Source organism: Myotis yumanensis, unplaced genomic scaffold (assembly GCF_028538775.1).
Source record: "Myotis yumanensis isolate MYYU_CA2020_CCGP unplaced genomic scaffold, mMyoYum1.0.hap1 SCAF_16, whole genome shotgun sequence".
NCBI lineage: Eukaryota > Metazoa > Chordata > Mammalia > Chiroptera > Vespertilionidae > Myotis > Myotis yumanensis.
The window spans coordinates 17,962,256-17,978,371 of NW_027223767.1; the positions used below are offsets into that span (position 1 = coordinate 17,962,256).

Sequence of the window (16,116 nt, forward strand, 5' to 3'; positions counted from 1 at the left end):
AGATAGAAGCATCAGTGGGAGAAAGAATCATTGATTGGCTGCTTCCTGCACGCCCCACATTGGAGATCGAGCCTGCAACCCAGGCGTGTGCCCTGACCAGAAATCGAGCTGTGACTTCCTGGTTGATAGGTTGGTGCTCAACCATTGAGCCACACTGGCTGGATTTTTTTTTTTTTTAGAATTTCCTTTTTAAAGCTGAATAATATCCCATTGTATGTATATACTATTTTTTTTATTCCATTCATCTGTTGATGGGCAGTTGGGTTGCTTTGGCTATTGTGGATAATGTTGTTATGAACAGGGTGTTCAAGTATCTCTTAATTCCCTGCTTTCACTTCCTTTGGGTATATTCCCAGAAGTGGAATAGCTGGATAGGGAAAACATTTTTTCTTTTTACTTTTTAGGATTTATAGGTATCTAAAGCGGCTTATTTTAGTAGAAGGCCAATTTCTTTTCTTTTTTTAAAGTAGATTTTTATTGATTTCAGAGAGGAAGGAAGAAGGAGAGAGAAATAGAAACATCAATAATGAGAGAGAATCGTTGATTGGCTGTCTTCCTGCATTCTCTACACTGGGGATGGAGCCCGAAATCCGGGCATGTGCCCTGACTGGGAATTGAACTGTGACCTCCTGGTTCATAGGTTCAGCCACTGAGCCACATCTGCCGAGCTAAAAGGCCAGTTTCAAAATCAGATATCCTGATTTGTTAAATGTGAGTTTATTTAAATATTTATGAAAAGCAACTGGATTATTGGATGGTCTGTTATAGAAATTTATACATTATTAAAGCCAAAAGTTAATAAATTGTTTTTTTTTTAATTGATTTATTAAAAGATCCATGAGGGTATGTAGAAAAAAGAGACTTATGTAATGCTGAGCATTGGGAAGAGTCAGAGTAAGTAAAATAGACTTACAGAAAGGTAGCAGAGTCTGAAACTCATGAAAAGAGGGAACCAGGGCCATGTGGCCATTTCAGTATTTGTTATCTTTAGAGGGGACTGGTGCTAACCAGGAAAATGGGGAAGGTTATTTTCAGGAGGCTTTTAACCATTCTATTATTATTATTCCCAAAGTCCCATTTGACCTACAAAAATACATTGTAAAGGAACACCATTCTAAGGGAGAGAAATTGGTCAGTATGTTTCAAGTCTGCCTGTACCTGGCTCTGGTAGCCCCCAAATTGAATGAAAGGTATATATTTGCTAGGAAGGGTAACTTGCTAGAGCTTGTCATGTTTCTAGAGAGTTGACTATTTTGAGGTTGGTGTCACCTTATCTGGTTATGCTTTATTAAAAACAGGGTTCAGCAGTCTTGTCTGCTGTTAGGACTCTGGCAAGTTGAGAGGAGGAATGATAATGGGAAGAATAGAGGAAATAAAGTGCTTTGTTTTTGTTTTGTTAATCCTCACCAGAGGATATTTTTTCTCTTGATTTTTATTTTATTTTTTAAAATATATTTTTATTGATTTCAGAGAGGAAGGGAGAGAGAGAGATAGAAGCTTCAGTGATGAGAGGGAACCATTGATGGCTGCCTCCTGCACACCCTCCACTGGGGACCAAACCCGCAACCCGGGCATGTGCCCCTGACCGGAATCGAACCCAGGACCCTTGAGTCCGCAAGCTGATGCTCTATACACTGAGCCAAACTGGCCAGGGCTCCAATGATTTTGAGAGTGGAAGGGAGAGGGGAGGAGAAAGATACATCAATTGGTTGTCTCCTGCATGCACCCCAAAGGGGCTAGGAATCAAACTTGTAACCCAGGTGCATGCCCTTGACCAGGAAGAGAACCTGAGACCCTCGGATGCACAGGCTGATGCTCTAACCACTGAACAACACAAGCCACGGCATGAAGTGCTTTTTTTTTTTTTTTTAAACAAAAATAGAGCAATGTTTCTTGAAAATATTTGCAAATATTGTTTATAATTTCACATGGTACCATGACAATTTTCACTTGTACATATTACCTGTTCATGCCCTCCCTCATATTTTTATAGTTGACGTGTTTATACTGCTATGCAATTCTCACATTTTAAAATGTTGTGGAAGCTGCATATTTTAAAGCTCTGAAAAATAAGGGATTAAAACAAGTATTTTAACCCACCTGCTTCTCATCCCTCTAATTTATTTTCTTTTTGTTAGTAAAGTGCAGAACTAAGCAGAATTTGTAACATTATGGGTTGAAATAAGTTCAATTTATTAGACTGATCTCAGTGATGGCACTCAAGATACCTCACCTGTAGCAACTGCAGTTTTGTTTTGTATCTTAAGGAATTTTGCAGTTGGAAGGGTCTTGGGAGGTATATTCAGCCTCTAAGTTGTACAGATTAGAGACTTGGAACTTACACTAGTATGTCCTGATTCTGGTCCAGTGCTCTTTGCACCACCCATGCAGCCTCTGCACCCAGCCTGCAATTGGACTTCTAGTTAGACAGCCTTCTCTTTATTTTAATTGGTATAATTTACATATGACATTATTAGCCCCTCTATCATTGATGATTTGCAGGTGCTTGTCATCCTTTCACTTTTTGTGCCTATGATTTGAGCTTACTAGCATTTTATTTTTTAGACACTCACTCTACTAACTTTTTAAATAAATTAGCAGACTTTATCAGACTTCTCATGGCCTGAATTCACTCTGTCATTGGTTTGTCAGTCTATAGTTCATGCCCTTTATGGCAGTGATTTTACAATTTTTCCAGGAACCAAAGTTCTGTATCTAACACTTCCAACTTAATATTGCTTTCACCCAAGCTCCCTCTTTTGCTTTTTCCTTTTCATTCTCTACCCCCTGCCAGATGATGGATATTTCTTATATTTCGTTATAATCCACATATTTGGTGATGGGCAATAAATTTAATAGTCTGGGCCTTTTGGAATGTGATTCCATGACTTGGATTTTTTTTTTAAATATATTTTATTGATTTTTTACAGAGAGGAAGGGAGAGAGATAGAAAGTTAGAAACATCGATGAGAGAGAAACATTGATCAGCTGCCTCCTGCACATCTCCCACTGGGGATGTGCCCGCAACCCAGGTACATGCCCTTGACCGGAATCGAACCTGGGACCTTTTAGTCCGCAGGCCGACGCTCTATCCATTGAGCCAAACCAGTTTCGGCTTGACTTGTATTTTAATTTTGTTTTCTCACTGGTAAAATCGGGTAACAATAACTACCTCACAGGGTAGTCATAGAATTAAATGAGTATATATTTGATATAATTAATAATAATGAATATTAAATACCATTATTTTAACTCTTGACTGTTTTAGGACTCCAGTAGATTTAAATGTTAAGGTCCATGGTGTAGAAAGGAAATGTTACAACTACTTTATCATTTCATGTTTATGTAGAATTTTCCCTCCTTTTCTGTTTTTTAGACTAGGTGCTAGTGTAAGTTATAGGGTACTCTAAGTAATAGTGCAGGGAACAATTGTAGATTTTATAATAGATTGTAGTTAATGCTCCAGCTGAAAGACTGTCCAGTTCTGTGAACTTTGACTTGCCTTTATAAAAGGGTAAGCCACTTTATTTTCCTTGTCTATAAGATTGGTGGGATACCTTTTATGGTACTAAATGTCAGAAGAACATAGGCGCTCAAGCCAAATATAGGACAATATGAGTTCAGAATGAATAATGACAATAATGCCTTTTAAGTCACTGCATAAAATAAGCAAGTAAAATGCATCAGGGGAATAGAGGAAATGTTCTTCATTACAGTATAATGCCAACTAATAAATGTAGAAGGAATAATAAAGTTAGAAAAATCATTTTGTAATCGTTATAGTAATAATTGATTTTTGGAAGAATCAACAATGGAAAATTTGAAGAGTAACAGGATATTTACATAGTTTCAAAGCATCTCCCCACAGATTACTTATAATTACAAAGAGAAATATGGTAGCTTTACAGTGGAGAAAGCTGGGGGAATACCTGCTTGACCAGGTGATCACCTCCTGATGTGAGGTACCTAGAAGGGCACAGCAGCACCTCTCTGCTCTTCATATATGTATGTACACGTATATATAACCTGAATCTAACTATGAGGAAACGTTAAACCACCTCAAGGAATTTTGTAAGACAGTTCTTCAAAAATATTAAGGTTGTGAAAGTAAAAAATAGACCTAAACTGTTTCAGATTGAGAGACTAAAAAGACTTGACATGTAAATGAAATGCATGATTCTCGATTGGGTCTTGCATCAAGGGAGACATTACTGGGATAATTAGTGAAATTTGAATATAGACTGTATTCCAGATAATAATATTGTATGAGTGTTAAATTTTCTCAATTTGATCATTGTTTTGTGGTTATAAAAGAAAATGTCCTTGTTTTAAAAATGTACATGCCAAAATATTTAGGATTAAAGGGACACAATGATGTCTGTAGCTCAGTCTCAAATGGTTTAGAAAAAGACACACACAGAGCAAGCAAATGGAGGAAAATGTTAATTGATGAATCTGGGTGAAGAATATACTGGAATCATTTGTACTAATCTTGCAACTCCTGTACATTTGAAATTATTTCAAAATACTTTTTCTTTTCCTTTTTTTAAAGAGCTTGATCTTCAGTAGGGGGCATGCAGGAGGCAGCTGAACAATGTTTCTCTCTCATTGATGTTTCTATCTATCTCCCTCCCTTCCTCTCTCTCTAAAGTCAATAAAAACAATAGCAGCATTATTTATAATAACTAAGATCTGGAAACAGCCCAAATGCCTATCAGTCGATGAATGGATTAAAAAAAATGTACATTTACACTATGGAATACTATGCAGCTGTAAAAAGGAAAGATCTCTTAACCTTTGAGAGCATGGAGGGACCTGGAGAGTATTATGCTAAGTGAAATAAGCCAGTTAGAGAAAGACAAGTATATGATCTCACTTATATTTGGAATCTAGTGAACAGAATAAACTGATGAACAACAAATATCCAGAGACATTGAAGTATGCAATAGACGTATGTATTTCAGAGGGAAGGGGGTCGGGTGGGCGGGAAGAGATCAACCAATGAATTTATATGCATATATGCATAGCTCATGCATGAACAGACAATAGTTGGGGAAGGCCTGGAGACAGGGAGGGAGTGGGGTAGAGGTAGTCAATGGGAGAGAAAGGGGGAACATTTATAATACTTTCAACAATAAAGATAAAATTTTTTTAAAGTAATTTTTAAAAAAATATGTTTTTATTGATTTGAGAGAGAATGAGAGGAAGGGAGAAGGGAGAGAGAGAAACATTGATGGGAGGGAAACATCTATCAGCTGCCTCCTGCACACACCCTATGGGGATTGAGCCCACAACCCCGGCATGTGCCCTGACCAGGTATGGCACCTGCGACCCCTTGGTGCACAGGACCATGCTCAACTGAATGAACCACACTGGCCAGGGCTCAGAATACTTTTTTTGAAACCTGCTGTTTCAGAGGAATTGCTAAATTCTATAGAGTAGAATGCCACTTTCATCATTAAAATAGTATAATGGGGTCAAAGTCTTTTGGGTAACTAGATCTTTCTTTTGTTCATTTTTTTTTCTACTTGCATTTTGATTAGTTGTCACAGGATGCCTGTTGAGAGTAGCTGGGATCTATTAGAATTTTTAATACACCCAGTTACCTCTGCTTTTTCTATAATTCTTAACTGTTGCATACACTTACTGATGAGAGTAAATCTTTTTTTTTTTTTAATATATTTTATTGATTTTTTACAGAGAGGAAGGGAGAGGTAGAGAGAGACAAAAACATCACTGAGAGACAATCATTGATCAGCTGCCTCCTGTAGACCCCACACTGGGGATCAAGCCCGCAACCAGGGCATGTGCCCCAATCGGAAATCAAACCGTGACTTCTTGGTTCATAGGTCCACGCTCAACCACTGAGCGACACTGGCCAGCCTGGCATTATTGGCTTTTCTTCATCTCCTGAGGAAATTTATAGTATCTTTTGCCTCTGTTTTAGCCTATTTCTTGGCTTCTGGTGACTGTGATCTAATCTGTTAAGGAATGTTAATTTAAAAAGAAAGGTGTTAATTAACCTATTTTATACACTACTTTGTGAGTACTAATTGCTCTTAATTTATTTTTCTTCATCTTGTTCCTGACATACCAAAGGCTTTTAAATTCATTTTTATTCTCCATTTATACACTGTCTTAAAGGGAGCATATTATTTTTCGTCCAAACATTTTAAAACCACCAAATGAAATTGATTATGCTCTAGGTAAATTTACCCAGGTTTTATGTTTAAAATAGTTTAGATAGAACAATTATTTCTTTGTTTTATTTTCAAAGGGAAAAGGATTGATGAAACAAAAATAGAGGCAGTCACCTGTTGTTGAACCCACAAACAATGAAGACAAAATATTGGTTAATACTGTACAATCTATTTCTAAAGCAATATAATAATATATATCCTTAATCTGTAATTTCTCTTTTAAAATAATGTGGCCCTGACCTGTGTTGCTCAGTGGTTAGAGGGTTGGCCATTGCACCAGAGGGTCAAGGGTTCGATTCCCAGGCAAGAGCACGTGCTTGTGGGAGGCAACTGATCCATATGTTTCTCTTTCTCCTCTCTCTCTACCCTTCCTCCTCTTCCACTCTCTTTAAAAATCAATGGGAAAAATATCCTCACTCCTTGGGTGAGGTTTAAAAAGATAAATAATGTGCAGTTAGATGAATTTCAGATGACATAGGAGTAATTGTGATGCTTTAAAAAATGCAGTATTTATTGCTACTGTAAACTGTTATAAACTAGAAAGAAATTCTATATATTTGAAGGTATGAAATATATCACATTTAGAAATTTATATATACTTATATGTTATTGAGGTATAACTTGCATATAGTAAAATTCTTCACTTTTAAGCGTACAATTTCATGAGTTTTGACAAATGTGTATGTAACCACCTCCACAATCAAGATATAGAACATTTCCATCACCCTAAAAGGTTCCCTGGTGCTCCTTTACCCCATCCCAGCCTCTAGTGACTACTGATCATTTTGTCATATCGTTTTGCCCTGTTCTAGACTTTCATATAAATGAATCATATGGAATGTAAATTTTTGTGTCTGGCTTTGTATTGTAAATGTTCTTAATTTTCTATGTATTATGATGTTTTGACGTCTTGAAAATCTTTCTGGGTGGAGAGAGACTGCCCTTCCCTGGGCTAGCCAATTTTTAGAGATAGCAAAGGACCCAGATTGAGCCTGCCTTTGATATGCAAACTAAAGACAATATGGTATTTATCATGGAATATTACTCAGCCATAAAAAAGAATGAAGTCTTGCCACTGGCAACAACATGAGTGGACCTAAAGGGTATTATGCTAAGTGAAATAAGTCTTGGTCTGTTTCTAATGATTGATTTTTTCAGTCCTGGTTGTGAGTAATTTTCCTGCTTCTTTTAATACCTGATAATTTTTCATGGATGCTACATATTGCAAATCTTATGATTTAGGATACTGTGTTTCATTTTGTTTCTTTAAAAGAATGTTGGACTGCCCTGGCTGGGTGGCTCAGTTATTGGAGTGTCCTCCTGGACACCAGAAGGCTGGGGGTTTGATTCCCAGTCTGGGCACGTACATTGATCGGTTGCCTCCTGCACGCCACCCCTGGGGATTGAGCTTACAACCTGGGCATGTGCCCTTGACCAGAATCGAACCTGGGACCCTTCAGTCTGCAGGCCCACGCTCTATCCACTGAGACAAACCAGCTAGGGTTATTCTTATGCTTTCTTAAGTTACGTATGATTAGTTTGATCCTTTTGAGTCTTGCTTTTAAGCTTCAGTGGGGTGTATAGAATAGCCTCTTAGCCCCATTACAAAACAGTATGCTTTCCAGAACTCTACCAGATACCCCCTTTATTAAGAAAGGCTTTCTACTCACTCTAGTAGAACCACAAACTAGTCCCAGCTCTGTCTGGGCTCCATTCAGTTTGTTGCTGTCTGAGAGTTGTTTCTCTAGCTTCATAGAGTTCCAACCCACATGTGCAGATAATAACTATTCTGCAAAATATTCCAAGGGACTCCTCTACAGATGCCCAGAATTCTGTTTCTGTGCAGCTCCTTCCTCTTTTGTATTCTGCTATTCAGATCCTTACCTCTTTGGCCTCTCTGAACTCCAATATCTAGCTCATCAATTCAGCAACATTCTTGGGCTCTGTGTGAGTTTCCTTACCCTGCATTGCAGCTTGGAAATTTCCTTCAGTCAGTGAGCTCTGGCAAAGGTAGAACTCCCCAGGATTGTTTCTCTCTGAGATCATAGGTCTTTACTGCAGTTGTCCAGTGTCTGAAAAACAGTTCTTTCATATATTATGTCCAGTTCCTAGTTGTTTATGTTTAAAGGGAAATTTCCATAATAATTAATCCTTCATAGAAGCAAAAAACACCCAACTGGAAAAGCAAAATGAAAAAATAATCCGAAAGTGTGAAGATAGTGTAAGGAGCCTCTGGGACAGCTTCAAGCGCACTAATATCAGAATTATAGGAGTGCCAGAAGATGAGAGACAGCAAGATATTGAAAACCTATTTGAAGAAATAATGGCAGAAAACTTCCCCTACCTGGTGAAAGAAATGGACTTACAGGTCCAAGAAGCGCAGAGAACCCCAAACAAAAGGAATCCAAAGAGGACCACACCAAGACACATCATCATTAAAATGCCAAGAGCAAAAGACAAAGAGAGAATCTTAAAAGCAGCAAGAGAAAGAGACTCAATTACCTACAAGGGAATACCCATACGACTGCCAGCTGATTTCTCAACAGAAACTTTGCAGGCCAGAAGGGAATGGCAAGAAATATTCAAAGTGCTGAATACCAAGAACCTACAACCAAGATTACTTTATCCAGCAAAGCTATCATTCAGAATTGAAGGTCAGATAAAGAGCTTCACAGACAAGGAAAAGCTAAAGGAGTTCATCAACACTAAACCATTATTACACGAAAGACTGAAAGGTATCCTTTAAGAAGAGGAAGAAGAAAAAGGTAAAGATACAAATTGTGAACAACAAACATGCATCTATCAACAAGTGAATCTAAGAATCAAGTGAATAAATAATCTGATGTACAGAATGAACTGGTGATTATAATGAATCAGGGACATAGAAAGGGAATGGACTGACTATTCTTGGGGGGGAAAGGGGAATGGGAGATGCGGGAAGAGACTGGACAAAAATCGTGCACCTATGGATGAGGACAGTGGGTGGGGAGTGAGGGCGGAGGGTGGGGCGGGAACTGGAAGGAGGGGAGTTATGGAGCGGGGGGAGACTGTTCTTTTAACTTTTAACTAGTTCACTCCATCTTCTCTGCACTTCCTTTTCTGAATTTGTATTTACTATAGAAGAAATTGATTTCATGTTCTGGTAGAACTCTAATGTAACATGTATCCTTAATTTATTTACCAGTGAGGGCATCTCAAAATACAGGTTCATGCTAGATTTTACAATTTCTCTTAATAGTGGGAAGGGGTGTTTATACAGTACATGTTTTTTTGTGTTTTTTTTTAATTGAGGTATAATTGATACACATTGTATTAGTTTCAGGTATACATGTCTTTATTGTTATTTATTAACTAATTTCTGTCCTAAGGCTAAATGGCCTGTTTTTTGAGCATTACAAGTGAGACCTCTCTCTCTCTCTCTCTCTCTCTCTTTTTTTTGTTAATCCTCACCTGAGGATATGTTACTGATTTTAGAAAAATAGGAAGAGAGAGAGAGAGAGAGAGAAACATGTATGAGAGAAACATCAATCAGTTGCCTCCGGTGCATCCTGACTGGGTATCAAAACCACAACCTAGGTATGTGCCCTGATCCGGAATCAAGGCACATACCTTTTTGGTGTATGGGACAATGCTCCAACCAACTGAATCACCCAGCTGGGACAGACCTCTCTCTCCCTCTTTCACTCACCTTACAAATATAGGGTATCCTGCCCAGTTGGCGTGGCTCAGTGGTTGAGTGTTGATCTATAAACCAGGAGATCACGGTTTGATTCCAGGTCAGGGCACATGCCCGGGTTGCAGGCTCTAGGCAGCCGATCAATGATTCTCTCTCATCACTGATGTTTCTCTCTCTCTCTCTCCCCTTCCTCTTTGAAATCAATAAAAATATATTAAAACAAAACAAAGTGAAAAAACAAATATAGGGTATTCCAAAAAGTATATGCATATACTTTGAATGATTATTAAGGCAGTGTTTATTAAAATACATTTCATTTTCAGAATTGAGCTATCAGCTATTAAGTTGTTTATACATTTTTATGGACACCCAATCACTGGAGAGGCTTAGTGGATTCATGTGTTATTGGTGTTTTTTAGTGTTTTGATTATTTTTTTTTAGTTGCTTTGTGCTTATTTTCCTTGGCTAGATTTGTTCTTTGTCTACATATAATTCATGTTATTGTCACTTATAACTTAACTCAGTGTTTGTTTGCTGCTATTCTCATCTTGTTCACTTGATAATGCGTAATTTAAAAATATAACCACATGGCGGCATAGGTAAACACCTGAAATTGCTGCCTCTCACAACCACTTCAAAAATACAACTAAAAGACAAAACGGACATCATCCAGAACTACAGGAAGGCTGGCTGAGTGGAAATTCTACAACTAGAAGGAAAGAGAAAAGCACACTGAGACTCAAAGGAGGTGCAGAAGTAAAGTGCAGAGGTACGGAGGCGCACGCAGAAAGGGTTGGCAACCGAGGACGCGGTTGTCTTTTTCAATCAGGAGAGAGACACAAGCTCCCGACGGCCCTTGACTCCAGTTCCAGGCAAGACTCTGGGGAACCCAGACTCATACGGGGAGAAACTGGACTGTCTGGCAGGGGGCGGAACTCGAGGGCGGTTTTCTCTCAGAGGTGCTTGCAGTGATTACCAGGACACTGAGACCGGGGACCTCTTAGGGCAGGGATGAGGATCAGCCATAGCTGTTTGCTCCGCCCTGTTGATTCCCTGAGACCCCGCCCCACCCAAGCTGTGGCAGAGGCTTTTGCATATGAATGACCTGGCCCTTTGCAATCTACAATTACTAACAAACTGCAGCTGGGTCAGAGAGATCCAGAACATCCAAAAGAAGGCCCAAGGCCCCACAGCAGCTTGTATTGCTTCACAGCTGAGCCTCATCTGGGCACCTCCAAACCCCAAACAAAGAAGAGGAATCTGCAGATCTCTCCATAGCTCCTGCTGGGTAGCCTCAGGCAGAGGCTAAATTAGCACCTCCTTAGAGATCCAGGTGCCAGTGTGCCCAGTAGTCAGAGTGGGACCATCCAGATTACAACTCCTCAGATCCATAAGGGACACACTCAGGGGGCAGACTCAGTGAGCACCAAAGCCCCACTGAAGCAAGTCTTGCCCCATAAGGGTGTCTCCAGCACAGAAGTTCTCCCACCGTAGACACAGCTGATTCTCACAGCCAGTTGGCCTGGAGGTCAATTCCTCCCAGTGATACCAACAACAGTCAAGGCTTAACTACAACAAGATTGTGCACACAGCCCACAAAGGAGTGCACCAAGAGTGTCCACCTCAGGTAATTGGGGAGGCTGAGCCACTGGGCCCTTTAGGACAGCTAGCACAGAAAGCCACTCTTATCAACACAGGGAAGCAGCCAAAATGCGAAGACAAAGAAACAGGTCACAAATGACAGAAATGGAGAAAAGCAAACTACTGGATATAGAATTCAAAACCACGGTTATAAGGTTTTTCAAGAATTTTCTAGAAACCACCGATAAATTTAGTGAGACCTTCAATAAGTCTAGTGAGACCCTCGAGGATATGAAAAAGGACCAACTAGAAATTAAGCATACACTGACTGAAATAAAGAATATTATACAGAGATCCAACGGCAGACTAGAGGATCGCAAGGATCAAGTCAAAGATTTGAAGTATGAAGAAGTAAAAATCACCCAACCAGAAAAGAAAAAAGAATCCAAAAATATGAAGATAGTGTAAGGAGCCTCTGGGACAACTTCAAGCGAACCAACATCTGAATTATGGGGGTGACAGAAGAAGAGAGAGAGCAAGATGTTGAAAACCTATTTGAAGAAATAATGACAGAAAACTTCCCCTACCTGGTGAAAGAAATGGACTTACAAGTCCAGGAAGCACAGAGAACCCCAAACAAAAGGAATCCAAAGAGGACCACACCAAGACACATCATAATTAAAATGCCAAGAGCAAAAGACAAAGAGAGAATCTTAAAAGCAGCAAGAGAAAAACAGTTAGTTACCTACAATGGAGTACCCATAAGATTGTCAGCTGATTTCTCAACAGAAACTATGCAGGCCAGAAGGGAGTGGCAAGAAATATTCAAAGTGCTGAATACCAAGAACCTACAACCAAGATTACTTTATCCAGCAAAGCTATCATTCAGAATTGAAGGTCAGATAAAGAGTTTCACAGATAAGAAAAAGCTAAAGGAGTTCACCACTACCAAACCAGTATTATATGAAATGCTGAAAGGTATTCTTTAAGAAGAGGAAGGAGAAGAAAAAGGTAAAGATAAAAATTATGAACAACAAATACATATCTATCAACAAGTGAATCTAAAAATCACATGAATAAAAAATCTGATGAACAGAATAAACTGGTGAATAAAATAGAATCAGGGGCATAGAAAGGGAGTGGACTGACAATTCTCAGGGAAAGGGTAGTGGGGGGTGCGGGAAGAGACTGGACAAAAATCGTACACCTATGGATGAGGACAGTGGGGGGGATAAGGGCAGAGGGTGGGGTGGGAACCAGGTGGAGGGGAACTATGGGGGGAGAAAAGAGGAACAACTGTAATAATCTGAACAATAAAGATTTAAAAAAATAAAAATATAACCACATAGCCCTGGCTGGGTGGCTGTTGGTTGGAGCGTCTTCCTGTACACCAAAAAATTGTTGCCAGTTCCATCCCTGGTCCGGGCAACCAATCAATGTTTCTCTCTCACAGCAATGTTTTTTTTCTCTCTCCCTCTCTCTATCGCTCTCCTTCCCTCCCTCCCTCCTTTCCTTCCTCTTGGTCTAAAATCAATAAACATATCCTCAGGTGAGGATTTAAAAAAAGTAATCACATAAACAGTGTTTTACTTGCCTGACTTTCCCCTCCAGGTGGTATAGCTGTATGCTGGGAAAGAAATGCAGCCTTGCTCCTCTGAAGGAAGAACTTCGAGTACAAGGGGTAAGCCTTCTTCATTACTGTTCTTGTGTATCTACTGTTGATGGTAGTTGGAGTATAGGATTTTCCTTTACACCTTGAATCTTTCAATGGGCTTTTTGTTTTGTTTTTGCTTGTTTATTTTTTAATTTTGAGGCCAAAAGAGACTTCTCATAAATTATTTAAATAAGGCATTGTTTGACAATTGCTTATAACAAAGAAAAAGTGGGAAAACAGGATGAGTATAATGTCAGAGAGAAACCAAAAATTTTAAAAAGCTGATGTTGCCTGGCTGGTGTTGCTCAGTGGATTGAGCATCATCCCATGCACCAAGCGGTCACTGGTTTGATTCCCAGCAAGGGCACATGCGTGGATTGTAGGCTTGATCCTCAAATGAGGGCATGCAGGAGGCAGTAGGGGGCATGCAGGAGGCAGCCAATTGATGTTTCTCTCCCGTCAATCTTTCTCTCTCTCTTTTCCTCTTCCTCTCTAAAATAAATTTTTAAAAAAATATAAAACAACCTGGTGTCTACCTGCCACATCTGACTCCTTTATAACTGCAGAAACTCAAGGCTATGTACCTTAAGAGAATTAAGTCTGGGTTATGCGTCTAGTTATCAAAAAACACCTAGAACCACATGATCCTCAGTACAGTTTGTGTCCCTCTATGGTGCAATCCACATGAGTTCAGCCCCTTGCTTCTGTTTTAAAAAGCATGTGGCAAATAAATACTACCCCTCTCATAGCCCGTCCCAGTTTATGGTATTTTGGCATGAGTAAGCCTTAGCAGGATGACTTTCCAGAGAGATCAGATGTGGGTCCAGTGGTAGAAGCCAAATTTCTGATTTCTGGTTTCTCTCTCACATTGTACTTACCCTATGTTCCCTACCACACTTTTTCTTTGTTAAAATTATAACAGCTACAAAGCAATTTTGTTTTCTTAAAATTTGATAGACAAAAGGGAGACTATATAGGTGTGTCTAGTCATTTGGTGGCTTGCTTTCTTACAAAAAGAAAACAAAAAACCACTCAAATCATTTTACCAATGCTTCTTTGAAGAGCTGTGTTTTGGAAGTTTCATATATTTGGATGTCAAGCCAGCACTATAAATTTTTTCTAATGTTTTATGGGAGGGAAAAATGCCACAACTTTGTTGAGAGATAATTTATTCATTGATTATTAGGCAGCTATGCATAATTGTTTTGGGACACAATTTCACATGAAGCAGCGGCCAGAAACATATTGATAGAATGACTTCAATTTGATAAGATGCTGTGTTTGTTGGTTTCAGGTTCCTAAAGTCACCTACACTGAATTCTGTCAAGGTCGGACAATGAGATGGGCCTTAGCTTGGAGTTTTTATGATGATGTAACAGTTCCAGTAAGTACAAACCTTGCTTTAGCTTCAACAAATGCCAGCACAGGATGGGTTGTAGTAGGTCATAAATGAACTAAATCTATGCTTTCCTGTTTTTCTTAACTTTGCTCCAAATGTTTGCATCAGAATGAAAAGTGGTTGTAAACGTGACAGTCCTGTAAGGCTGACGATGGTAACTGGAGCCTTTTTCATAGTTTGGTGCAAGACAGTGATTCTTGCTCAGCAAACATAAATTAATTGGAAATATATATTTTAGGAATTAAAAATGCAGATAATATAACTTGTAGAAATACCTGCAGATATAATTATCCTGTTGGACATTCTTCATAAATTTAAATGGGCCCTGACTGATGTTTTCAATGGTTAGAGCGTCTGGCCCATGCACCAAAGGGCTATGGGTTCGATTCCCGGTCAAGGGCATGTACCTGGGCTGCAGGTTTAATACCTACTCCCAGTTGAGGTGTGTGCAGAAGGTAACCTATCATGTGTCTCTCTGAGGTCAATGTTTTTGTTCTCTCTCCCTTTCCCACTCCCTTTCTCTCTCCTTCTCTCCCTCGCCCCCTCCTGCTCTCTCCCTTCCACTCTAAAAATCGGTGGAAAAAAATAAATATCCTCAGGTGAGGATTAACAACAACAAAAATATTTAAATAGACGTCTGTTTTCCTTTATTCACTGCTGCTTTCATACAGAACCTATCTCTTCAGGTTCCTGGTTGAATATAGAAATTTGCCATTTGGGGTTTGATGTGTAACACTTAGAACCCTTCACTAAAGTGATCCCTATCTTGGCTTTAAGATTTGCACTAGAATATTGATTAATTTTGAATCTAAATGATAGGTCATTATCCTATTCTTTCTACTTTGTGTATGCTTGAGCTTGAGCATTTTTGTAATAGAATGTTTTAGAGAGTGATTTGTTCCACAAACTTCTCCTTGTCCTATGTGCTGCTCTATGTAAAAGACAAATACAAATTCGCGAGACTGAGTCAATTCTCTGGGCTGTACCGAGAAGTCATAATAGAACAGCATCTGCCCAGTGGTTCAGTGGTTGAGCATCGACCTATAAACCAGGAGGTCACGGTTTGATTCCCAGTGAGGGCATAAGCCTGGGTTGCGGGCTAGATCCCAGTGTGGGGTGTGCAGGAAGCAATTGATCAGTGACCCTCTCTCCTCATTGATGTTTCTATCTCTGTCCCTCTCTCTTTCCCTCTGAAGTTAATAAAAATATATATATATATTTAAAAAAAAGAGAGAATAGTATTTGTTTATTCTCACATTTCCCTCATAAAGTGATTGACATTGTTTTTGGGGTTTGTTTTGTTTTCATTTACCAATTCTGTCAGATTTTAATATTTTGCCATATTTGCTTCAGATTTTTTATTTAATTCTTTATTGTTGAAAGTATTACATATGTCCCCTTTTGCCCCATTGCCCTCTCCCAGCCTGTCCCCAAACCCCCCAGCCCAGGCCTTCTTTGCCTATAGCCTCCTGCCTTATGTTTATGTGCACTTTGCTCTCTCTCTGCTCCTACTGCCCATAGTATTGATGGAGGCCCGGTACCTGGTCCTTCAGGTCTCTAATCCCTTGCCCATACAGTAGGGTTGCTCCTCTCCAAAGGTGTTGGC

General features: G+C 39.3%; 1 protein-coding gene across 1 annotated transcript in view; it reads left to right on the forward strand.

The window, feature by feature from the left end:
• Positions 1-16,116, forward strand: part of METTL16 (methyltransferase 16, RNA N6-adenosine) — a 62,613-nt gene that overhangs the window by 30,643 nt on the left and 15,854 nt on the right. Inside the window, exons 7-8 of the mRNA XM_070393975.1 lie at positions 13,069-13,138; positions 14,406-14,495. Coding sequence (XP_070250076.1) covers positions 13,069-13,138; positions 14,406-14,495 — 160 coding nt within the window. The remainder of the gene's footprint in view (positions 1-13,068; positions 13,139-14,405; positions 14,496-16,116) is intronic.